General features: G+C 45.1%; 1 protein-coding gene across 1 annotated transcript in view; it reads right to left on the reverse strand.

The window, feature by feature from the left end:
- Nucleotides 1-1,113: 1,113 nt before the first annotated feature.
- LOC115436166 (maestro heat-like repeat-containing protein family member 1) overlaps nt 1,114-26,641 on the reverse strand; it is a 77,121-nt gene continuing 51,593 nt past the window's right edge. The window contains 38 exon segments of the mRNA XM_030158936.1: nt 1,114-1,322; nt 1,413-1,478; nt 3,132-3,234; nt 3,359-3,493; nt 3,570-3,719; nt 3,816-3,937; nt 4,318-4,384; nt 4,469-4,615; nt 4,728-4,842; nt 4,963-5,100; nt 6,602-6,768; nt 7,695-7,860; nt 8,302-8,399; nt 8,494-8,550; nt 8,770-8,922; nt 9,440-9,552; nt 9,707-9,842; nt 11,049-11,153; nt 12,285-12,380; nt 12,606-12,747; nt 13,298-13,377; nt 13,455-13,577; nt 14,889-14,915; nt 16,959-17,105; nt 17,179-17,301; nt 17,378-17,497; nt 19,433-19,540; nt 19,710-19,762; nt 20,008-20,149; nt 20,372-20,412; nt 20,447-20,462; nt 20,527-20,643; nt 20,757-20,864; nt 21,939-22,061; nt 22,736-22,809; nt 24,938-25,051; nt 25,232-25,283; nt 25,285-25,311. Of these exon segments, the coding sequence (XP_030014796.1) occupies nt 1,246-1,322; nt 1,413-1,478; nt 3,132-3,234; nt 3,359-3,493; nt 3,570-3,719; nt 3,816-3,937; nt 4,318-4,384; nt 4,469-4,615; nt 4,728-4,842; nt 4,963-5,100; nt 6,602-6,768; nt 7,695-7,860; nt 8,302-8,399; nt 8,494-8,550; nt 8,770-8,922; nt 9,440-9,552; nt 9,707-9,842; nt 11,049-11,153; nt 12,285-12,380; nt 12,606-12,747; nt 13,298-13,377; nt 13,455-13,577; nt 14,889-14,915; nt 16,959-17,105; nt 17,179-17,301; nt 17,378-17,497; nt 19,433-19,540; nt 19,710-19,762; nt 20,008-20,149; nt 20,372-20,412; nt 20,447-20,462; nt 20,527-20,643; nt 20,757-20,864; nt 21,939-22,061; nt 22,736-22,809; nt 24,938-25,051; nt 25,232-25,283; nt 25,285-25,311 (3,948 nt within the window). The 3' untranslated portion in view covers nt 1,114-1,245.

A 26,641-nucleotide genomic window follows, 5' to 3' on the forward strand; every position in this document is an offset into this window, starting at 1 on the left:
CCTGGACACAACATTAAGTGCATTTAAAGTCAGACCTAAAGTCACTGCCCATGTGTTTGAGTTTATTTGGCACTAAACGTCTAATGGCCGATGGCGTCCGAACCCTGGTCACATGGTTCCATCTGGACCGAACCACCACCGCTTCCATGTGCTAGAGGCCTCATTCACAGAGTGTTCGAGGCTTCAGGGAAAAATAAAAACACACAAAAACATCTCTTAAATAATGTCTGGAAAACAGGAACACGTGACGTGATGGCGGCGGTGTGAATGATCTAGGCCAATGGGTGGAGCTTAGCATCGGCGGCGTCTTGGCTGTGACCTGAACCAGGTCGGCGATGCCGTTCCGACGTTCCACACCTGGATCTGGGGATTTGGGTTCTTATTGCTTGTTGACACAGTTTGATAAATGTTTCCAGACAAATACATTTAACGTCAGACATATGTTCCTGTTCTTATTTTGAGCCGACCTTTGATCCTTTGACCCCTGTGCAGCTCAGGCTCATTTGTTCATCATCTGGTTCTGATTTCAACATGATCATCAAACACACGCATACGTGGACGACATTTAAAGAAGCATCAGGATCATCATATTCACATGGAAAGGTCTTTAGCTCTGCTCAGGGGACGTTCCATTCAAAGCCACAGAACACTGGGTTCTAAATGCTACAGACCACGCCCACTGTTCAGGACAGTGTTTGGTCAAAGTAAAGACGCTAACGCACTGGTCCAGGACTCCGTCTGCTCTCTGGGTCCACGCTCCATAGTTTAGTCCCACCTGGGTTTTTGGATGAAGGTTGTTTTTTTGAATCTCATCACAACAAAGTGTGTTAAACTAAAAGTCCAAAGGTCCATATATAAAGTCCATGCATATATATATATATATATATATATGTATGTGTGTGTGTGTGTGTGTGTGTGTGTATATGTGTGTTTAGAAGGTCAAGGAAGTCACACACCGGTGTGTGTGTGTGTATGTGTGTGTCTGTCTATGTGTCTTTTGTGTGTCTTATCTGTCTTTTGTGTGTCTTCTATGTGTGTTTTGCATGTCTACTGTGTGTCTTTGTGTCTTTTGTGTGTTTTTGTGTCTTCTGTTTGTCTCTTGTGTGTCTTCCGTGTGTATTTGTGTGTTTTTGTGTCTTCTATTTGTCTGTTGTGTGTCTTCCATGTGTTTCTTGTGTGTCTCTTGAGTGTCTCTTAAGTGTCTTCTGTGTGTCTTCCGTGTGTCTCTTGTGTGTCCTCTGCATGTCACTGGAAGCGTCCCATGGCCTCGGCGGCCTTCACCCTCACCACAGGATCCGGGTCCTGCAGCAGCGTCACCAGACCTGAAGCAGAACACGGAAAACCAAAGTCAAAGCCGGTGAAGGTTTAACAGGAAAAAAACACAGGAGGAAACAGACGCCGTGACCTTTGACCTTTAGTGATGGCGCCCATGTTGAGGTGGGACAGATGCTCCTCCTGCAGGTTCCCCAGTAGAAACCCTGAACACAGGAACACACATTAGAACAGCTGACGTTCTACACCGACTTCAGTTCATGATCCTGAGTCGACCTGAGGATGAAGCGTCAACACATGAAGAGCAGGTTCCTGAAGGTCGAAGAATGTCAGTGTCAACACCAACACAGCAGGGAACAAAGCAGGGAACAAAGCAGGGAACAAAGCAGGGAACAGAGCAGGGAACAAAACAGGGAACACAGCAGGGAACAAAGCAGGGAACACAGCGAAGAACAAACCAGGGAACAAAGCAGGAAATCAAGTGGGAAACAAAGCAGGGAACAAAGCAGGGAACACAGCGGGGAACACAGCATTGAACAAAGCAGGGAACAAAGCAGGAAACACAGCGGGGAACAAAGTAGGGAACAAAGCAGGGACCACAGCAGGGAACAAAGTAGGGAACAAAGCAGGGAACAAAGTAGGGAACAAAGCAGGGAACACAACGGGGAACAAAGTAGGGAACAAAGCAGGAAACACAACGGGGAACAAAGTAGGGAACAAAGCAGGAAACAAAGCAGGGAACAAAACAGGGAACAGAGCAGGGAACAAAACAGGGAACACAGCAGGGAACAAAGCAGGGAACACAGCGAAGAACAAACCAGGGAACAAAGCAGGAAATCAAGTGGGAAACAAAGCAGGGAACAAAGCAGGGAACACAGCGGGGAACACAGCATTGAACAAAGCAGGGAACAAAGCAGGAAACACAGCGGGGAACAAAGTAGGGAACAAAGCAGGGACCACAGCAGGGAACAAAGTAGGGAACAAAGCAGGGAACAAAGTAGGGAACAAAGCAGGGAACTCAACGGGGAACAAAGTAGGGAACAAAGCAGGAAACACAACGGGGAACAAAGTAGGGAACAAAGCAGGAAACAAAGCAGGGAAAAAAGCAAGGAACAAACCAGGAAACAAAGCAGGGAACAAAGTAAGGAACAAACCAGGAAACAAAGCAGGGAACAAAGTAAGGAACAAAGCAAGGAACAAAGCAGGGAACAAAGCAGGGAACAAAGCGGGAAACCAAGTGGGAAACAAAGCAGGGAACCAGTGAAAACACATAGATGACAGACATCAAACCTCAGCAGATGAGGAAGAAGGATTTGGACCAATCCAGTCAAAACAACCAGAACATCTACAATAAACTGAACAGATCATGAATATGAACAGAGAAGTGGATCAGATGGTTCTACAGGGGTGGACAAGAACGGAACTAAAACATATGAACACCAACAAAACTAGAACCTATGAACACCAATGGAACTAGAACCTATGGACACCAACAGAACTAGAACCTATGAACACCAATGGAACTAGAACTTATGAACACCAATTGAAATAGAACCTATGGACACCAATGGAACTAGAACCTATGAACACCAACGGAACTAGAACCTGTGAACACCAACGGAACTAAAGCCTATGAACACCTATGGAACTAGAACCTATGAACACCAATGGAACTAGAACCTATGAACACCCCTATGAACACCAACGGAACTAGAACCTACGGACACCAATGGAACTAGAACACCAACAGAACTCGTACCTATAAACACGAATGGAACTCGTGCCTATAAACATGAATGGAACTCGTGCCTATAAACATGAATGGAACTCGTACCTATAAACATGAATGGAACTCGTACCTATAAACATGGCGGCTCCTGCTCGGACTTCGGCCCAGGTGCTTTTGAAGAACTGGATTACTGAGATGTGGTAGAAGTTTAACATGCTGGGGAAGTCCTGGATCTGCAAACGGAGCCACTGTTATGTTCTGAGGAGTTCAACAAACCTTCTGAAGAGTGTTAAGATCTAGATCTCACAGACATCAGCATTTACGGCTCTAATCTAACATATTAGATCACCCTCTCACCAGGTACTTGGTCAGATCGTTGATGAACTCTCCGTAGTGCAGGTTCCTGTCATCGTGAAGGTGGTTCTGAAACATGGCTGTGATCTGGTCCGACCCAACAACAGGAGCGCACACACGCATCGCATATTTACATGCCTGAAGTGGAACATACATGTGAATATACAGGACACGCTGCGCCTGTTCTACCCTTAAATTCCAAACCAGGCCCTACCTTCACCACCTGAGGGTTTGGGTCAACCAGGTGCAGTAATAGACTAACAAGAACATTGTGGATCTGGTCTTTGAAGACTGGTTCTCCAGACCCAAACTTGGACAGGTTCCCCATCAGGTGAATGGAAGCACAACGGATCTCATCGTTCTCCTGGAGAATGTAAAACCACGACAGAACATCAGCGTCAGACACATCTGCACATTATCAACATTAACATGTAATATGTACAAATACAAGAACACTAACGCTTTCCAAGAAAGGTTTGATCTTCATGAAAATGTAGACGACCAGTAAGTGGACGTTCTTCTTGTCCAGGTAGAGGAGAACTTTAGACAGACCTGACATGGCCTCCAGAGTGATGAGTTTACCTGCAGGAAAATTAGTCCAACAGGGTTCAATCAGGATGTCACGTCTGTACCAGAGTTTATCAAAGGTCTTCAGACCAAAAGTCTGCTTTCTCTTCAAACTTATGAACTATATGTAACTGATAAAACACCATCTGACAGTGAGGTTTTTTTTCTTTTCTTTTGTCTTTTCCATCATTGTAATGTGGTTAGATGTTGGGCTGTGTAATCAGGTCAACTTTTCTAGACTCTTCCGGACCTTCCTCTTTCTGTTTCATTAATACATTTATTTCCTGTGTCCTGTCACTGCTCAATATTTTCTTCTGTCATTTGACGACCCAATAAAAACAATGGTGCGATTCCTGTTTGGTCCAGACCATATGTTTGGGAACCTCTGGTCCTACCTGGATCATCCTTTTCCTCCATGCCAGAGCTCATGGCCGCCAGCAGCTCCTTGGCATATTTATTGACCTGTTGGCACAGGAGGGTTATGGTTATTGAGGGGAGGGGTCTGAGGACATCGAAGGACTCGGTTTGTCTTTTATGTGCCTGTACCTTTTCGGGGGAACCCTCGGCAATGTTTCCCAGACCTCGGACAGCCAACATCCGGACAGAACAGCAGGGGTCGGAGATCCTCTCCATCATGTTGTTCATCAACACATCGATCAACAGCAGCTCCGTCACCACGTGATGGTTCAACAGCTGCAAGAACATGGAACATTAACTGAAACCCAATGAACACGGATCCAGATCAGATGGATCAGTGAAACAAGAAGCTCCAACAACACACAACCCTGAGGAACATAAACATCACCTCAGAAAAAAAAGCAGTGACAGTGATTCTCTGACATTCGTAGATGTTGTTTAAGGACGGACAGAGACACTCGACGATAGCAGGTAACCTCGGACCAGCATGCTTAGCGACTGCCCTGTAGACGACACAACAAACTTCACACATGATGCATTCACTGACTGCACAGATCAACACTATTAGAGTTCTTAGTTACACACACTTTTACCATGGTTTGTCATGACCCTGAACATCTCACCGTGCCAGTAGTGTGACTCCACTGATGTGGCTGTTTGGTTCCCTCATTGCCTCCCAGGCCTCGTCTTCATCCAACCTCTTCATCACTTCGTCCAACTGGGCCCGAGCCAATAGGATCCTCAGAGCGTCAGCCGCCACCCTGGAGGCAAAGTCCATGAGAAGACAAAGCTTCAGACGTGGAGGACGCCGTGGGATGTCACATTTATCAAAGGTATCAGTCGGACCCGTAGACGACCGCCTAACAACATCCAGACGTATGTGCAGAAAAAGTGCAGATTCCAGAGGAGCTCTGGAGCCACTGCCAGCAAGACATGAGGGACACCAAGCAGGTGTCTGAAGGTCCGACCAACCGTGTCCAAGTAGTCGGTTTAGTGACCGTCTGGAGACACATCTGTCAGTATTGTCAGTGTCTGTGCAGAAGCTAACAAACGATGAAGCAGCTTCAGATAAAAAGGTTACTGAAATCAGTACGAGCTGGGAAGCACCTGAAACAGATGACTCTTCTGGTTCCAAAATAAAACAGGAAGCACACCAGCAAACAAAATAGAACAGGAAGTACACCAGTAAACAAAACAAAATAAAAAGTACACCAGTAAACAAAATAAAAAAGGAAGTACACCAGTAAACAAAATAGAACAGGAAGTACACCAGTAAACAAAATAAAAAAGGAAGTACACCAGTAAACAAAACAAAAAAGGAAGTACACCAGTAAACAAAACAAAACAGGAAGTACACTAGTAAACAAAATAAAATTGGGTGAAAAAAACTAAATCTTCTGGTTCCCACTTCTCCACCTTCCTGTTCGAGTAAAACATGTATGCTTGAGAAAGTATTCCACATGTATGTGAATGCAGTTCATATGTGTGTGTGTGTGAGTTTCATATATGTGTGTGTTTGTGTGTTTCATATGTGTATATTAGTGATGGGAAGATTATCCAATACATATCGGTACGTATGGAAATGTGTAGGTATGTATCGGTACGTATCGGTACGCTGACATGCACATGTACGATCCCAGTGCACCGGTAGAGAAGCTGTGAGTTAATGAAAAGTTTGGAATAATATTGTGATGTATTGGTTATTGAATGTTTGTATGGATAAAATTGGATCCATTCAATTAATATATGTTTAGCTCCATTTTAAAGTATTACTGTTTATTTGAGTAAAGTTTTTCTTTTCTTCAGACCCATGTTAACGAGTGCCATGGATTCGTGGATGTGTACACTGTACACTAAAAGTATAAGCGCCACCCATGCACTGGGCACATGCTCCGCCCATGCTCCGTCCCTTAATCTTGTCCTGTGTGTATGTGAATGTGACAGACATAGAAGAGGGTGACCACATGTGGTTTGTAAACGTGTACTTTTACTAGATCAGCTATACTGAATACTGCAGTACATACCACAGATACTTCCTTAAACAGTCACATACATATCTAACAGTATATCCCATAATACCCTGCACAGGTGTCTCTTAAAGTGACAGAACCTTTTTCTGTTTTACCTACATTACAAATTCATTACATTACAAATGGATTCAGTGAAGGAGGAAGAAGTTGAGTTAGAAACAGAGAACTGACTGTGGAACCGAAGTCCTACGTTTGTCCCTGACTGTATGAGACAGGTGTCCCAGATACTCACCCTGCTACGTGGACAGACGCAGACGGCCTGGCATTGTCTTTGGGAGCAGCGACGCCAACGCTTGCACCAAGTCGGACCAAGAGACAGGAGAAGAGCTGAGGGAACAGAGCCACGGCGGGTTCCTGACACTGACCGTTCAACAGCAGCTCTTTGACACCACAGGTTATCTGGAATGACAGAACACCGATGTGAAGACCAATATCTGTACAGAACCATGAGAACCACGGGAACCACAGAAACCATGGAAACCACAGGAACCACGGGAACCACAGGAACCACAGGAACCAGAGGAACCATAGGAACCACGGGAACCAGAGGAACCATAGGAACCACAGGAACCAAAGGAAACACAGGAACCAGGGGAACCAGAGGAACCACGGGGACCACGGGAACCACAGGAATCACAGGAACCAGAGGAACCAGGGGAACCACAGGACCCACAGGAACCAGAGGAACCATGGGACCCACAGGAACCACGGGAACCAGAGGAACAATGGGAACCACAGGAACCACGGGAACCAGAGGAACCATGGGAACCACAGGAACCAGAGGACCCAAGGGAACCACAGGAACCACAGAAACCAGAGGAACCAAGGGACCACAGGAACCATGGGAACCACAGGAACCAGAGGACCCAAGGGAACCACGGGAACCACAGGAACCAAGGGACCACAGGAACCATGGGAACCACAGGAACCCCGGGAACTACAGGAACCAGAGGAACCATGAAAACAGGAACCAGGGGACCCACAGGAACCAGAGGAACCAGAGGAACCAGGGGACCCACAGGAACCAGAGGAACCAGAGGAACCAGGGGAACCACAAGAACAAGTGGAACCAGAGGAATCGAAGGAACCATGGAAACCACAGGAACCAAAGGAACTACAGGCAACAGAGGAACCATATGAAACACAGGAACCAGGGGACCCACAGGAACCACGGGAACCACAGGAACCAGGGGAAACACAGGAACTATGGAAACCACAGGAACCAGGGGAAACACAGAAACCATGGGAACCACAGGAACCAGGGGAACCACAGGAACCATGGAAACCACAGGAACCAAGGGAACCATCTATAACATGGAACTCACGGCCAGAGGTTGAGCCGTGGCCATCTTAGAGGCTCCTCCTCTGACTGTCCACTCCTTCCTGTCCACGAATGGAGCCAGAACCACTAACTTGTCCATCACTGTCTCCAGAATCTGTCTGGCCACAAGCGGGTCTGAACCCAAAGCCATCCACATCTCACTGGTCCAGCTGCACATGGACAAGAGAAGACAGACAGGAGACATGAGAGTCCAACAGGAGACAGAAAGAGGACAGAGAAGAGACAGATAAGGAGGCAGACAGGAGACAGAGAAGGAGGCAGAGAAGGAGGCAGACAGGAGACAGAGAAGGAGACAGACAGGAGAAAGAGAAGGAGACAGAGAAAGAGACAGAGAAAGAGACAGACAGGAGACAGAGAAAAAGACAGACAGAAGACAGAGAAGGAGACAGAGAAGGAGAACTGTTACAACATGTTCATTGTGTGTCTGTGTGTACATGTGTGTTTGTTGTGTGTACGCATGTGTTTGTTGTGTGTACCTGTTGTGTGTTTGTTGTGTGTTTGCTGTGTTTACCTGTTGTTTGTTTGTTGTGTGTCTGTTGTGTGTTTGTTGTGTGTACCTGTTATGTGTTTGTTGTGTCTGTTGTGTGTACCTGTCATAGGGTAGGGGCTGGTTCACTAGTGTGGTCAGAACCGTCTGCAGATGTTGTGATGCCAGGATGAGAACGGTCTGTCCAATGGCCACTCTGACCTGAACACATGACAACAACAACAGCATGACAACAACACAACACACACAAAAAAATACACAACTGTAGGACTGATGGAATCTCATGTGTAGATACCTGCTCCTCTGTGATGTTCTGAAGACACACATGGAGAACCTCCAACATCTGTGGAACCTGACACACACAGGCACACACAAAATAAATATACACAACAGACACACAAACACACATCAAATATACACAAACGCACACCAAATACACACAAACACACACACACAGACGTGTGAATTAGTCTCCGCCCACTGCCCACAGTGTTTGTGTTATTTCTACTGAACACCGCTTTGTCTTTGACCTGTGACCTTTGACCCCAGTGACCTTTGCCCTTTACATTACCAGCTCCTGGAGGCCTCCTCCTCTGTTCTTTAGCAGCGTGTTGAGGATGACGGATGCCGCGCGACTGCAGTTGGACTGACTGTCCACCAGTCCATCAAACAGCACGAAGACCAGAGTGGACATCTGTCCCTGAGGAAGACGTTTACTCATGACCTGGAGGAGACAGAACAGGAAACACCACCGTCAATGCCAGAGGAATACACCAGAGGAAACATCAGAGGAAACACCACCGTTAACACCAGAGGAAACCCCAGAAGAAACACCACTGTCAACACCAGAGAAAACACCACAGGAAACACCAGAAGAAACACCACTGTCAACACGAGATGAAACACCAGAGAAAACACCACAGGAAACACCAGAAGAAACACCACCGTCAACGCCAGAGAAAACACCACAGGAAACACCACCATCAACACCGGAGGAAACACCAGAAGAAACACCAGAGGAAACACCAGAAGAAACACCAGAGGAAACACCATCGTCAACACCAGAGGAAACACCAGAAGAAACACCCCCGTCAACACCAGAGGAAACACCAGAAGAAACACCACCGTCAGCACCACAGGAAACATCACAGGAAACACCAGCAGAAACACCAGAAGAAACACCAGAGGAAACACCAGAGGAAACACGAGACAAAACACCACAGGAAACCCATCCCCCTCACCTTGGTTAGGTCTGAGCAGGTCTTGTAGAGGACTGAGTGGTCAGGGTTCTCCAGACGTTCCTTCAGAGGAATCAGACTGTCCACGCCTTCATCCTTATGGTCGAGGGCAAAGCCTTCATCATGGACACAAACAAACACATGTGATGAATCTAACCGATGAGATTAGGACAGAACTTCAGATCAGTTCAACCCTCTGGAGGTGCCCACTGAGGGCGGGTCCAGAGGGGGCCTGTCATAGGTCAGGGGTGGAGCTCTGACACAGCCTACCTTCATATCGCAGCTGAATGTAAAGCAGAGTGTGGATGCAACTGACGGCCGCGACACGAACAGAGGAGACAGGATCAGAGCAACGAGGAGAGAGACGACCGAGGAGGGCACCAAGGTTATGGAAGGACACCATGTTCTAAAAGAAAGAGGAGGAGAAAGAGGAGAAGGGGGAATAGAAGGAGAAAGAGGAGGAAGAGGAGAAGGGGGAATAGAAGGAGAAAGAGGAGGAAGAAGAGAAGGAGTAATAGAAGGATAAAGAGGAGGAGGAGAAAGAGGAGGAAGAGGAGAAGAAAGAGGAAAAGGAGGAGGAGAAGGACAAAGAGGAGGAAAAAGAAGAGAAGGAGGAGGAGGAGAAAGAGGAGGAGAAAAAAGATGAGAAAGAGGAGAAGGCGTAAGAGGAGAAAGAGGAGGAGAAAAAGGACGAGAAAGAGGAGGAGGAGAAGAGAAGAAAAAAGAGGAGGAGAAGAAAGACGAGAAGAGGAGAAAAAGGAGGAGAAAGAGGAGGAGAAGACAAGAAAAAGGAAGAAAGAGGAGAAGAAAGAGGAGAATGAAGAGGAGGAGGAGAAATAGGGGGAGAAACAAGAGAATAAGGAGGAGAAAGAGGAGGAGGAAAAAGAGGAGGAGAAGGAGGAAGAGGAGAAAGAGGAGGAAAAAGAGGAGGAGGAGAAAGAGGAGGAGAAAAAAGTTGAGAAGAGGAGAAAGAGGAGGGGGAGAAGAAAAAGAAAAAAGAGAAGAAAGAGGAAGAGAAAGAGGAGGAGAAAGAGGAAAAGAGAAGACGTAGAAGAGGAGAAGAGGAGGAGAAAGAGAAGAAAGACGAGAAGGAGGAGAAAAAAGAGAAGAAGGAGAAAGAGGAGAAGAAATAAGGAGAGGAGAAGAAAGGAGAGAAGAAAAAAGAAGAAAAAGAAAAGGAAGAAAGAGGAGAAGAAAGAAAAGAAAGAGAAAAGGGGAAAGGAAGAGAAGAAGAGAGAAAAGAAGGAGAAAAGGAAGAAAAAAGAAAAAGAGAAAAAGAAAAAGAAGAAAGAGAAAAGAAAGAAAGAGAAGTCATCAGTAGAAAATGGACCAAGTACAACCAACACTCAAATACACAACACAGTACTACAAATGCACAACACAGTACTGTGTACTGTGTAGTGTGTAGTGTGTGCTGTGTGCACTGTGTAGTGTGTGTACTGTGTACTGTGTAGTGTGTGTACTGTGTAGTGTGTGTACTGTGTGTAGTGTGTGTACTGTGTAGTGTGTAGTGCGTACTGTGTAGTGTGTAGTGTGTACTGTGTACTGTGCACTGTGTATTGTGATGATAGTACCGTGTAGTGTGTGTATTGTGTGTGTTCCAGGTGTGTACCTTGACGGTCAGGTGGTCCAGGTAGAACATCAACACATCGGCTGTAACCGTTACCGCCCACTGTCTCTGATGGTCATGTGATGAACTCAGCCATGAGTCGATGTGCTGAAGGTGGAAATAACAACACACAGACGGTGGGTCGACTTAGGCCGAAAGAACACAGAGAGAACACAGAGAACACAGAGAGAACACTGAGGGAACACTGAGAGAACACCGAGAGAACACTGAGAGAACACAGAGAGAACACTGAGAGAACACAGAGAGAACACTGAGGGAACACTGAGAGAACACCGAGAGAACACTGAGAGAACACAGAGAGAACACCGAGAGAACACTGAGAGAACACAGAGAGAACACTGAGAGAACACCGAGAGAACACTGAGAGAACACAGAGAGAACACCGAGAGAACAGAAAGAGAACAGAGGGAACACTGAGAGAACACCGAGAGAACAGAAAGAGAACAGAAAGAGAACACAGAGAGAACACTGAGAGAACAGAAAAAGAACACAGAGAGAACACAGAGGGAATACTGAGAGAACACCGAGAGAACACAGAGGGAACACCGAGAGAACACAGAGAGAATACCGAGAGAACACAGAGGGAACACTGAGAGAACAGAAAGAGAACACAGAGAGAACACAGAGGGAACACTGAGAGAACACAGAAAGAACAGAAAGAGAACACAGAGAGAACACAGCGGTAACACTGAGAGAACACAGAGAGAACAGAAAGAGAACACAGAGGGAACACTGAGAAAACACAGAGAGAACACAGAGAGAACACCAAGAGAACACTGAGAGAACAGAAAGAGAACAGAAAAAGAACAGAAAGAGAGCAGAGAGAGAACACAGACAGAACAGAAAGAGAACACAGAGAGAACAGAAAGAGAACAGAAAAGGAACAGAAAGAGAGCACAGACAGAACAGAAAGAGAACACAGAGAGAACACTGAGAGAACAGAAAGACAACAGAAAAAGAACAGAAAGAGAACACAGAGAGAACAGGGAGAGAACACAGACACAACAGAAAGAGAACACTGAGAGAACAGAAAGACAACAGAAAAAGAACAGAAAGAGAACACAGAGAGAACACTGAGAGAACAGGGAGAGAACACAGACACAACAGAAAGAGAACACAGAGAGAACAGCAAGACAACAGAAAGAGAATGCCAAGAGCACATGTGGAGGAACCTGTAGAGAACATGAAGATGTTAGAACCACAGCTGATGAAGCTGACCTTGAAGACGTTCTGCAGGCCATCGGGGTTTGGATCCTTCAACAGGAAACTCCTCAACAGCTGCTGCAGCGATGCCAACGTGTCTGTGTACAACGTCTGGACAACAGGAGGACAAGACACACAACCATGACAGGGGGGTCTGAGGGGGTTGGGTTCTGTTCTGACTGGCTGGGTGGTTTTGGGGGGGTTGGGTTCTGTGCTGACTGGCTGGGTGGGGTCTGAGGGGGTTGGGTTCTGTTCCAACTGGCTGGGTGGTTCTAGGGGGGTGGGTTCTGTTCTGACTGGCTGATCTGTGTACTGATTCTGTGGTCCGGTCGTCACCTGTCTCTGCTTGGGGTCCAGGACATCATCGTCTTTGGTTCTCTCAGGTGTGTGCGTCTCCGGCGGCAGAGAAAACACACTGTTCACACAAACCTTCAACAGGTCGAAGGCATCATTCTCGGTCAGAGGAGGATCCAGAGGTCTGAAACGGGAGTCAAAGACTGAACCGACAACCAGGAAAGAACAGACGACAACAAAAGAACAGATGACCACGAAAGAGCAGACAACCACGAAAGAACAGACGACCAGGAAAAATCTATTATTAATGTCTCTTTCATAAAATAAATGTTTAAACAAAAAGAGAATCAGTGGAATTTTAACAAAACACAAAATACACAACATAAAATCACTGAAAACCAAAACCATAAATTTTGTTTTGTTCTTGTTCTGAAACCAGAGGTGTTAAAAAAAGACCCGAATCTGTTCCTCACATTCACACTGAAACACATGAGAAACAGAAGCATATTTACAGAAAACACGCAATCATCACACATCAAATATGTCGACTACAGCAACAAAAGTCAACGCAAATATGTGTATTTTTTGGTTCTAACTTGATTTTAAAGTCAGATTCCGATTTTCTATGAACCACATATGAGGGTAAAACAGGACATGGTGATCCTGTAGACCTGGTCCAGACCTGGTCGTTTAGAGATCACCAAGGATCTAACTGTTTTTTGGCTCAAGGATACATCAGGTTGGCACAGGTGCTCATCACCAGAGGGCGCACTGGAGTCCGTAATGAATCAGCTGCCTCTGCCTTGATGAAATCCTGAAGCAGGACATAAATCCAGGTGTGATCACAGATGTTAAAGCTGTAGAAGCTGAAGTAGCGGCTGAACTACTGACCAGCATGATGCTAATGAGCTCCTGTTTCCGCGTAAAGACGTAGCCCTGTTTCTTCACACACTCGCCCACGGCTTTGGCGATGAGGCCAATGCTCTGGATCAGACTCAGCTTCATTGTCAGGTCCTGGTTGTGTATTGGAAACAACACAAAATACACAAAAAGAACACACAACACAGGGAGAGGAAGGACGCAAAGAGACAAGAAGAGGATCAAGAGACGAAGGATGAGCGTGAAGGAAAAGAAACTGTCAGAAGTCAGAAAAAAAACCAAACAAACAGATATTCAGTCTAGAGCAGGGGTACCCAACCCTGGTCCTCCAGATCTACTGTCCAACCCTGGTCCTCCAGATCTACTGTCCAGCCCTGGTCCTAACCTAAACCCTAACCCTACGTGTTTTAGATGTTTCCTCTTCCAGTCCACCTGATGGTCATTCTCAGTCTTCTGCAGAGCTGGATGACCAGCTGATCATTTGAATCAGGACTATTGAAGACGGACACGTCTAAAACATGCAGGACAGTAGATCTGGAGGACCAGGTTTGGACACCCCTGGTCTAGAGGAATCAGATCTACAGAGGATCGGCCAAAGCACCGGGACAGGACCAACCAACCAACCAACCAACCAACCAATCACATGAAGGACATGACGGGCCCCCTCCACCCACCGGCAAGTCACTGATTGAGTCCAAAGGCTTTGGGTCCATGTCCAGTTGATGTCCTCTTCAGACCTGTTCTATCTGCTCTAGTTCTGCTGTTTCAGACCTGTTCTATCTGCTCTAGTTCTGCTGTTTCAGATCCGTTGTATCTGCTCTAGCTCTGCTGTTTTAGACCCGTTCTATCTGCTCTAGCTCTGCTGTGTCAGACCCGTTCTATCTGCTCCAGCTCTGCTGTTTCAGACCCATTCTATCTGCTCTAGTTCTGCTGTTTCAGACCCGTTCTATCTGCTCTTGTTCTACTATCCCTGCTGCTGCTGTGGGTGTGAACGGAGGAGGGGGAGGTTTCCACAGAAGCTCATCTGTTAATCAACACCTTTGACCCAAACTGATGTGAGTTCCATTAGAATTAAAACAGGAGTTTGAATGAGTTTAAAGCTACTTTCACAGACATAGATCAGCACTGATGAACGGTGGAAAACATGGGCTAGACCTCTGAGCTCACATCATTGACCGTTTACAGGAAATGGAACTCAGGCGTTCTCCATTCTCCGTTCTCTATGGCTGTGAGTTCAAGTGCAGCTTTAAACAGTCAAAGCTCAAACACAACGACTTATCGTATGGAACCAGCTGTTGTTCTTGACCTTTAGATGTTTAGACTAAATGTCAAGATTTTAGTTTATGCAGAAGAAAAGCAGAACAGAAGAGAAACCAGAGAAAAGACAGAAGGAACTGGTACGAGTGGAATAAAAGCCAGAGGACGAGGCCCTGGGACGGACGGTACCTTAGTCTCTACTTTAATCCCCAGAACCTGCATGAAATAAAGGTGGAAGAGTCAGGAACTCAGACACATGCAGCTGTGGAACCTGCAGCTGAAGCAGGGTCACATGGTTCCAATCTACAGTCAGAGCTGAACCCTAACCCAAACCCCAAACCCCTAACCCCTAACCCTGACACTGCCCATAACCCTAACCTTAACCCTAACCCACCACTAACCCCAGCCCTAACTCTAACTCTAGCCCTAACACCAAGCCTAACCCTGACTTTAACCCTAACCCTGACACACACTCTAACCTTAACCCATCCTTAAATTAATCTCACTTTTTTGCAATATCAAAAAATATCAACCCCCCTTTTTTAAAGCTGCAGTATGTAGGATTGTGGCCAAAACTGGTACCGCAATTACATTCAAAATACTGTAGAACGTGGTATCCTCTCCTCCTCCGCCCAGGCTAGGGGTTGCCAGATCCCGCATGAGCATCCACTACTAGCGTTTCCTCTAATCCTTGCCACCACACCATAAATTTCATACAAAAAAATCATCACCAGACTTACTCTACATAAGTCTAATATATAACAGGCCAGAACAAACGTCCTGCACAGTCAAATGAAAATTTGCGAAGATTCAGGAGCTCTAACCCCCCCCCCCACCACCACCACCACCGAACCACGGACGCCGAACTACTGACACCCCCACCACCGAACCACAGACACCGGACTACCACCCCCCCGACCGAACCACGGACGCCGAACTACCGAACCCCCCCACACACACACACACACACACACACACTTTCCGGACGACTGATCCCCCACACACACACCGAACCACAGACGCCGAACTACCAACCGAACCCCCCGACCGAACCACGGACACCGAGCTACCGAGCCCCCCCCGATCGAACCACGGACCGAACAACCCCCCCCCCCCGTTCGGATTACACACCGCTAAATGAACAGGTCACTTCCACAGAAAACACTGAACTACTAGGAGCTACCATGGCAAGAGACAAGTCCTACACCGGTACCTGGTCTGTTCACCAGTCCCGGACCGGCAGTCTCTTCACCGGGGCCAGGAGAAGAGACTGCTGCCCGGCCCCGGAAGAAGGGACCAGGTGAAGAGGCCGCGACCCCGGCTCTGAGTGGCTCTTACCGGTGGTCAGACTAAGGCAGGGCCGGCGTCGGTCTTCAAATCCTTCTCCTCTTTCAGCCGTCTCCATGTTTCTAAATCATCTCCTATACATCTCCTTGTTTTATTTCTCACTTTGTCACGATGTATTTGGGAATAATAAGAGTCCTTTTAGGTTTAATAACGTCAGACATTTGTGATCAGAAATGTTCCAGCTGCAGCCCACGGGGATCTGGCAACCTGGATGCTGAAAGGCTTCTGACTCTGTGATTAGCAGACAGGTGATGGGCGGGGCATCAGACCAAAACACACAATGTCAACATAAACATCATTTCAGGGCTGACACTGAGCTTTTCAACTGTACATATTCTGGCTGGACTACTACTGTCAGTGAGATCAGTATTTGAAATGAACATGATTCCTTAATGTCTGGTGACAGTCAAGGCAATTTTACAATTACTTAGAACATAATTCCTACATACTGCAGCTTTAATTAATTTTAGGACCTACGCACTCTGGGCTTGGGATGGTGGCAGATACCCTCAATACATTGTGGGACCCTGCTCCCACCCCAACACCCCGAATTATTTATTTAAATAAAATGGGAGCCCCCCTTCCATCTGCCCCGGTGGTCCACCTGGGGATTGAACTGGGGTCCTGGGCACTAAAGTCCCAGGCCCCTTCCACTCCATCCTTGCTCCAATAGCTAAGAAGATCGTCAGTTTAACCCAAACCTAAAACCTTAACCCTAACCCAAACCTAACCCTAATCCTAACCTTAACCCTAACCCCAAACCTTAAACCCTAACCCTAGCCCTAAACCTTAGCCCTCACCCTAAACCTAAACCCTAACCCCTAAACCTAAACCCTAACCCCTACCCCAAACCCTAAACCTAAACCCTAACCTCTAACCCTGGCCCCTAACCCCTAACTGCCTTAGTCGTACCTTAGTGTTGAAGTGTTTACTGATGCTGCGGAGGATGTCCTGGTCAAGGCGCTTCAGGATCTGCTCTGGAGGTGCGTTCAGAGCAACATGACCATAACACAGTATTAAAGTACTTTTCACCTTCTCCACCTCAACCTCATTACGTTCCTGAGGAAGAAGACACAGTGTCAGGACGCCGTCGTACAGACTGACCGATGGTCGTATGAGGACGCCGTCGTACCTTCAGCAGGTTGAAGATGCTCGGTGACTTCTTAAAGGCGTCTGATTTTCCAAACTCGTCCAGTTTTGCCAGAGTTCCCTCTAGGTGGCTGTTGGCACACAGGCCAACGCCCATGGCCACGCCCTAATATCCATAAACACAAGTCAGAGCTCAGATGAGTTCCTTAAACCCTGAACCTTCAACCATCCCACTTCAGTACCTGTCGCTCCACGGCGTCGTTGTGACGGGCACCGACCAGGAGTTCATGGAGCTGTTTTTGAACCATGTCCTTATTGAAACAGTGTTGGAGCGTCACCCCAATGCACCGATACAGGAAACTCTGGAGCACAAGCATAACATTCAACAGAAAAGAGCAGAACATGAACCTACTAGGTATGAACTAGACTGGACGCTTCAGTTCCATGAACAGAAGAAACACGGACCACAGAACCCAGTCGACCTTAGTTTGAAAACACTGATAACCAGGCTTACACTGTCGGGGGCAAGGTTATTATCATTAACGAAAACTAACGAAATGACGAAAACTAGAATTGAAAAAACATTTTCGTCAATTGAAATAAATAAAAACTATAAGTAAAAGAAAAAACGATAACTATCTGAAATTGTATTGTGTGTTCACAAAACTAACTAAAACAGATAAAAATTATGGAAAAAATTCCCTTCGTTTTTGTCAATGTCGGATTGATACGAAATCGATTTATTTTGCTCTAGCAATTTTAGCTAGCGGCACCATACGACACTTCAGTCTGTCACTTGTGGTTTACAGTTGCCTGCTGGTCCCCACTCTACCTGGAAACATGGAGACTAAAGTTGGGAGAAAGCAGCAGAGTCCTGTCTGGGATTTATTTGAATACAATGGTGAAGAAGATAAAAGATATGACTAAACTAAAATTAATACTAAAACTAAACTAAAACTAAGCATTTAGAAAAAAATGAAAACTAATAAAAACTAGCAATCCAGCTCTAAAAATGAATTAAAACTAACTGAATGAGAGAAAAAAGTCAAAACTAAATAAAACTAAACTATAATGAAAAATCCAAAATTATTTTAACCTTGGTCGGGGGCCCACATCAAGGGTCTGTCCCCCAACCCCCCCCCAGTCCTCTGTTCTATATAAACCTATTCTCCTTAACTGTTAGACAGTGGATGTGAACTCAGTCTGAGCTCCGTGGGCCTGATAGTGTCAGAAGAATGAACCCATTGAACCCTAAACTGAGCCCAGATGAACTCTGGATGGTAGAACATGGACAGTTGGAAGAACATCAATAGGATCCACATTTGATCTGAATCAGCTGAATACTCATGATTTATGTCCAAAATACTGATGTTGAACTACACCGCCCCCATGTGGACAACTGATAATACTGACAGAAGCTGAAATCAGAGGGTTCTTCCGCTAGGGGTCCACTATGGTGGTTCTCAAGGAGAAGAATCCAACCAAATCTGTCCAAGTTATCCACAAAACACCTTGGAGATCCAACAGCAGCGGATCTGACGGTGGTCAGGGTACTGTTTAATTCTGATTGTAGTGAAGACACCAGATACACACAACCATAATTGGTTCCTAATTTCAATATAAATAGTCGGGTTGGAACGGATGGAACTGAAAGTGTTGGGGAAGTGACTTTACAGGAGTGGTGCCAGGAGCAGCCAATCAGAGGCAGCGTCGGCTGTGATGTCATGATCATGGCTTCAAAGACATTGAGGAGGAAAAACAAAAGGACTGTCTGTGTTCAAACATGAAATACAATTTAAATTACAAACACTACATTTTTTTTTTTTTTTAAATTTTGTGGTTGCCCAAAATTGTAGTTTTTGTAGTTGTAGTTGTTGTAATTGTAGAACTACAAAAAATGATTCAACAAGTACTGGAACTACTGGACACGGAACAAAATATTACTGTAGTTGAAGTGTCCCCAACACTGGGAACGGAGTTGACGATTTAAAACCCAGACGCACTTAAACCAAGATGCATTTAAACCCAGACAACATGTCGATGGAAACACAACTGAAGACTGACCAGGTCACATTTAACACCTTCAAAGACTCTTTAAGGTGTTAAATGCAGATTAATAAATTCAAGACTTTTCAGACAGTTTCAGACCCTGTGGGAACCCTGAAACATTTGATCACAGACCAGTCAGCGTCAGGATTCAGACACAAACCACTGATCCAGCGTCAGTTCCAGCAGCACACGGCTTTAAATGAGCCTGGACTTGAACCCTCACCCTGCCCTCCAATCCTCCTCCTCACCTTCTCCTCTAAGGCGTTGTTGTACGTGCAGAGGTAGCGCGTGGCTTCAGCTGCCAAATGACAAACCCACTGATCATCATCCACAGTCGCCAGAGTTTTGGACAAAAGCTGAAGTTCACAACAAAGAGGAAACTTTTAGAACATGAGCCAAAAAAGAACATGAACCAAAAACGCAGATGGAGAAGAAACAGAGAGAGTCACAACATGTGAATTTGCACACAGACTGTGAAAACAGAGGTTTGATCTGTCCAAACAGCAGCCAGGATGGAATATTTACCTTCAGCAGCTTCTGCTCCCACTGCTGCTGATCTAGAGTTTGTACTGTTGACTCTGGAAAAAAACAAACCAACAAACAAACAAACAAACAGTTAGACTGAAGAAGACACCGTCAAAAAGACAAGAATAAGGAACAGAATTAAAAGAAGAAAACCCTCAGGTCAGAAAACACTCTGGTACACAGGTAACCAGGTAAACAGACAGGTAAACAGGTAAACGGACAGACTGTAGCCTCAGCTGTCAAAGCTCAGATTCCAGGTGCAGCCGGGGGGGGGGGGGGGGGGGGGGGGTGTTCGTACCTTCCAGTTCTGCCACCAGGGGGGGGATGTCTCTGTCCCACAGGCCATCGGTCCTCGGGTGGATGTTGGTGCTGAGGACGAGGAGGAGGGACAGGGATGGAGCCCCATGTCCTCTGCAGTTGAACGGAAAGGCTGCATTCACCTACCACAGGTAAACATACAGGTAAACAGGCAGGTAAACAGTGTGTCCCTGGTCTGTGTCCACTGTCTTCTAGGTCTGTGTCCAGTGTCCCCCTGGTTTGTGTCCAGTGCCTTCCAGGTCTATGTCCAGTATCCCCCTGTTTTGTGTCCAGTGTCCCCGTGGTCTGTGTCCCTGGTTTGTGTCCAGTGTCCCCCTGGTCTGTGTCCATTGTCCTCCACTCACCATCAGTCTGATCATCAGTGTTTGAGGTGAGGGCAGATTGACTGAAAACAGACAAACACACAGTCAGTTTCACACAGTTTCAGGTGAATTCCTTCCAAAATTTTTTCGTACCCGTTGTATCTTCTCACCTTCCTGTGTGAAGTCTATGTTAAAACTGGGGTCCTTGTTTGTTTCTTGGTATTTCCCAAGACTATTAGACTTTTACACAAAGGAGTGGTGGCGTTACTGAACTGAGATGGCGTCAGATAATACAACAACTTTGGCCAAAGCACCTGCAGAAAAAAACAACATTAAGAACAATAACAACAAAGCCACATCCATGAACAGAACAAACACATGAACAAGTGATGGGATCAGAGTTGGACTGGGACAGAAGTGGACGTACGGGGGCCAGTTGTCCAACGGTGGTGGTCAGCAGGTGGAGGCTGTTGTCACACATCGTTCTCAGAGCCTCATTGGTCACTTCCTCTGGATCTGTGGACCTTGGACCACGCTAAAAACACAGAAACCAAATAAAAAAACAACAGAAACCAATAGAAACAAAAAAAAAAACCAACAGAAACCAACAAAAAACAACAGAAACAAAAAAAACCCCAACAGAAACCAACAAAAAACAACAGAAAACAAAAGATACCAACAAAAAACAACAGAAACCAACAAAAAACCAACAGAAAACCAACAGAAAACAGAAAACAGAAACCAACAAAAAAAGACAGAAATCAAATAAAAAACAACAGAAAACAAAAAAAATAACAGGAACCAACAAAAAACAACAGAAAACAACAAAAAACAACAGAAAACCAAAAAGACAGTGTTTGACGACTATTCACCGCATCAACACTAGTTCATTTAGACCAGAGGTGTACAAACTAGGGCCTGGGGCCAACTGTGTCCCACCATCCATGTTTAATTGGCCCAATATAATGGATTATGACCCACATAGAATATATGTGATTAACACTATTGGACTTCATAGCTTTAACACAAGGTTTGAACCACCCTAAGAACCAATCTGATATAAATATACCTAGGATTAATACTCTACATTAACACAATACACACTGTACATTAATGCATAAATACTCCACATTAACGTTATAAATACTCTACATTAACGCTAGTAACACTGTACATTAACACTATCAATACTCTACATTAACACTATAAATATTCTAGTACACAAATAGTTGTTAAAAATCAGCACATTTAATGAAAAAGTACTGAATATCTTTTCTACCTCTGGTCTGAAATTATGACGTACAGACATCACTCTGTTTTATACCAGGATTATGTTCTTTTCTCTGCACCTTTTCTGTAATAAACATACTTTATATGTTGTGTCTAATACAATAAAGCCCATGTTTGACAGTTAAATGAAGCTTTGTGTGCATCGTCTTTAAATGGACTGAGCTGTTTTATGTAAAGGCTGCAAAGCATTTAGTAGGAAACCATCATACTGTGAACAGATCACATGGATGGTTTTACTTGTCATGTTTATGCTTGTTTTCCACATTGGAAATCCAATCTATTTTCTTTAAACCACTACAAAAACACCATGAAAGTATACCTGAAGTGTGTTGTGTAAGGCGCAGTGTTGAACAATGAAGCGAACCAGTAACTCTCCTCCCTCCAGCTCCAGATAACCATGATGAGCCATCGCACTGATCACCTGGATCACACGCTTCTTCACCTGGATCCAGTCACAGATGGAGGAAACACAACAACAACAACAACAACGCATGAGTAAAGGTGGAGAGGAACCCAGTTCATGTGTTTAGACAGACACACAGAAAAGCAAAAAAGAACCAACACAAACCAATGGAAAACTAAAAGAAAACAAAAGAATTCAACAAAAAACAACAGAAAACCAACTGAAACCAACAGAAGACAAACCAAAAACCAACAGAAAACAACAGAAAACCAGCAAAAACCAACAGAAAACAACAAAAACCAACAGAAAACAACAGAAAACCAACAAAAACCAACAGAAAACAACAGAAACCCAAAAGAAAACACAGAAACCAACAGAAACCAACAGAAAATCGACAGAAAACAGCAGAAAACCAACAGAAAACAGACAGAAATAACAGAAAACCAACAAAAACCAACAGAAAACAACAGAAAACCAACAGAAAACAACAGAAAACCAACAAAAACCAGCAGAAAACCAACAAAAACCAGCAGAAAACCAGCAGAAAACAACAGAAAACCAACAGAAAACCAACAGAAACCAAAAGAAAACCAACAGAAAGCCAACAGAAACCAACAAAAACCATCAGAAAACCAACAGAAACCAACAGAAAACCAACAGAAACCAACAAAAACCAACAGGAACCATGAGAACAGTTGATGTGTGGTGTGGACCTTGTTGCTGTGGTCGGCCATGGGTTGTCTGATACTGGCCAGAATCAGCAGCTTCTTACTGTCCATCAGTGAATCTGTAACAGGAACATGAAGAACACAGGTTATAGAGAACCCCACATTCACATGATTCCACTGAGGTTTAACAAAGGAAACTCTTCATCTGTCACAAGCACAAGCACATTACCTCCAGGCCCCGGTCTGGGCCCTGGTCCAGGCCACAAACAGAGTTCTGTGGAAACTCTGAGTATGTGAACCCTGACAGGAGGGAAACTCAGGCTTTTCTGTTCCAGACACAGGGTTAAGTCAAACCCTGAGTCTGTCACCACGGTAACTGACTGAGTCTGTCACCACGGCAACTGACTCCATGAACATAACCTGCTCTCTGTGGAAAGTCCAAAGTCCTCTGTTCAGATGAAAGTACATTTTACATGTCATTTGGAAATCAAGGTCCCAGAGTCTGACGGAAGAGTGGAGAGGAACAGAATCCACACTGAAGTCCAGTGTGAAATTTCCACAGTCAGTGCTGGTTTGGTCTGCCATGACATCTGCTGCTGTTGGTCCACTGTGTTTTCTGAAGTCCGCAGTCAACACACCCATCTACCAGGACATTTTAGAACACTTCATGCTTCCTTCTGCTGACAAACTTCATGCAGATGCTGATTTCATTTTCCAGCAGGACTTGGCACCTGCCCACTCTGTCAAAGGCACCAAAGCTGGTTCAGTGACCATGGTGCTACTGTGACTGATGGACCAGAAAACTGACCTGACCTGAACCTCATAGAGAATCTATGGAGGATTGTCCAGAGGAAGATCAGAGACAGCAGATCCACCAATGCAGAAGACCTGAAGGACACTATCAAAGCAACCTGGGCTTCCATTCCACCTGAGCAGTACCACACGCTGATCACCTCCATGACACCACACACTGATGCAGTAATTCATGTAAAAGGAGGCCCAACCAATTACTGAGTTCAGACAAATGAACAGACTTTACAGAAGACTGACATTTATGTTTAAAATATCCAGTTTTTATTGATTTTATGGAATATTCTAATTTTCTGAGACACTGAATTTTGGGTTTTCATTCTTTGTAAGACAAACATCAAAATTTCAAGAAAAAAAAGCTTAAATATTTCACTCTCTGTCTAATGAGTCTATATAATATATGGGTTTGACTTTATGAAATGAGTGACAAAAAATATGAAACTTTTTCATGATATTTAAAATTTTTAGATGTACCTATATATACTGTATATATACTGTGTATATATTGTGTATATACTGTATATATATTGTGCATATAGTGTATATATATTGTATATATACTGTGTATACAGGGTGGGGAAGCAAAATTTACAATATTTTGAGGCAGGGATTGAAAGACAGTGTATGACCAATTAGTTTATTGAAAGTCATGAGAATTTATTTGCCACAAGAAAATTTACATAATAGAAAATGTTTTTATTCTGTGTCCTCCTTCTTTCTCAATAACTGCCTTCACACATTTCCTGAAACTTGTGCAAGTGTTCCTCAAATATTCAGGTGACAACTTCTCCCATTCTTCTTTAATAGTATCTTCCAGACTTTCTCGTAATAGTTTGGCTCATAGTCATTCTCTTCTTTACATTATAAACAGTCTTTATGGACACTCCAACTATCTTTGAAATCTCCTTTGGTGTGACGAGTGCATTCAGCAAATCACACACTCTTTGACATTTGCTTTCCTGATAACTCATGGGCAAAAGTTTCTGAAAAGGTATGGATAATAGTGTAGGTATGATTATTACATCAAATTATGTTTGGTTTCAAAACAATTGATGTAGTGCCTGCTGAGAAAAAACAACTAAATGTTCATTGTAAATTTTGCTTCCCCACCCTGTATACTGTATATATACTGTGTACATACTGTTGTATATACTGTGTGTATACCTCTGTTTTCTGTTTGTTTTTTTCTGTTATTCCCTGTTTTCTGTTTGTTTTTCTGTTTTTTATTCCCCTGTCTTCTGTTTGTTTATTCCCTGTTTCTGTTTGTTTTTCTCTTTGTTTTCTGTTTGTTTTTTCTGTCTGTTTTCTGTTTGTTTATTCCCTGTTTTCTGTTTGGTTTTTTTCTGTCTGTTTTCTGTTTGTTTTTTTTCTCTTTGTTTATTCCCTCTGTTTGTTTATTCCCTCTGTTTTCTGTGTTTGGTGGACGTCTTCTCTCACCTGTGGAGTTGATGAGATGTCGGAGAACAGCCAAAGAACCAACTCTGCTCCGTTCATTACTGTTCTCCAACTTCTGGAGGACGAACATGACCAGTCGGTCCGGGAACGCGTTGGCTGAAGGGAGAAGAAAACATGAGACAAGGCCGACTGTGGAGTGGACTGAATGATCCTGGAGGACATGGAGTCTCTAATGGAAACTAATGGAAGGCCTCAGTACTGGGCATGTGACTACACAGAACTAGAACACATAGAACTAGAACACACAAGTGGAGTTTCAACACAGAGCTCCAGTACCCAGCAAACTGAAGCAGCGCAGGACCTCGTTGTGGTTCTTCACAGTGGGGGGGGTTGTTGTAATCCACAGGAGCAGACACCTGGGGGAGACCAATAGATCAGTGCCCTGGACTGTACAGAGGAGTTCATCTAGTATGAGCGGTTCTACATCACAAACACTCACACACAATGACCACGGTTTACAGTTCATTACATTCACATTACATGGACCGTGATGAGTGACCACACCCCCACCACACAACCCATCACACACCCCCACCCACCACACAACCCCACCCCTTACTACACACCCCCACCACACAAACCCACCACAGACCACCTCCACACAACCCCACCCACCACACACACCCAACCACACACCCTCACCACACCCCACACACACAACCCCACCCCCACCACACAAACCCACCCACCACAACCCCGACCACACAACCTCACCCCTTACCACCCCCCACACACACACACACACCCATCCCACCACAAACCCCCACCACACACCTCCACCTTTTACTGCACCCCCCGACCACACCCCCTATTCGCACTACATACGCTAACTCTTAGTTCTACAGAATAAATTCTGGGTACGCCAACTCTAAGTTCAACAGAAAAGTTCTACATATGCTAACTCTAAGTTCTATGTTGGAACCTCTCTATGGCCTCCGGTTCTATGTTGGGACTAAATGGGTCTGGACGGGTCTAAGTGGGTCTAGACGGTCTAAATGGGTCTGGTGGGGTCTAAATGGATCTGGTGGGGTCTAAATGTGTCTGCCTTGTTTGGTCCGTTGAAAACGGACCAGAGTTCGTTTGCTCCCTTGGTTCGGACCTTTTGGGCTGGTGTGAATAAAAACCACCGAACTCTGTTCCGGACCAAACAAGCGAACCGAGACCCAGTTGAAGAGGTGGTCTCGGTGCGGTTCCATACGAACCCTGGTGCGGTTCGTTTGAGGTGTGAAAGCAGACCGGACCCGATCCGACACAGTTGGGTTTTTTGTACCTAACGAGCTCCCGTCGTGCGTCGAGCATTATGGGACAACAGAGTTTTACCAGAGAAGCGCTCAGAGTGAGGATAGGCTACGGAGCTGAAAATGAGCCGTGGTCAAACTTGGAGCTCGAAAGGACACGCTGCCTTTTGGACATCTGGGCAGATGTGCATATAACACAGCTGATAGAAAGGACACAGAAAAACTCCGACGTTTTCAGCTTGTTCAGCGAGAGAATGATTAGGATGACGGTTAGATCTGTCTGTTGTGCTTGAAATAAAAAATAATAAACGACTTCATCACCCCCAGCAACTTAACCTGCGTTAAGGAATTCTGTCCCTGGCTAAACTCAACGGTGATATAGGATAGATGCGCATAGGTAAGCAGTACGGAGCACTAATGCTTTGGAGAACAGTCTTTTCATAAACTA

The sequence above is a fragment of the Sphaeramia orbicularis genome, chromosome 16 (genome assembly GCF_902148855.1).
Source record: "Sphaeramia orbicularis chromosome 16, fSphaOr1.1, whole genome shotgun sequence".
Taxonomy (NCBI): domain Eukaryota; kingdom Metazoa; phylum Chordata; class Actinopteri; order Kurtiformes; family Apogonidae; genus Sphaeramia; species Sphaeramia orbicularis.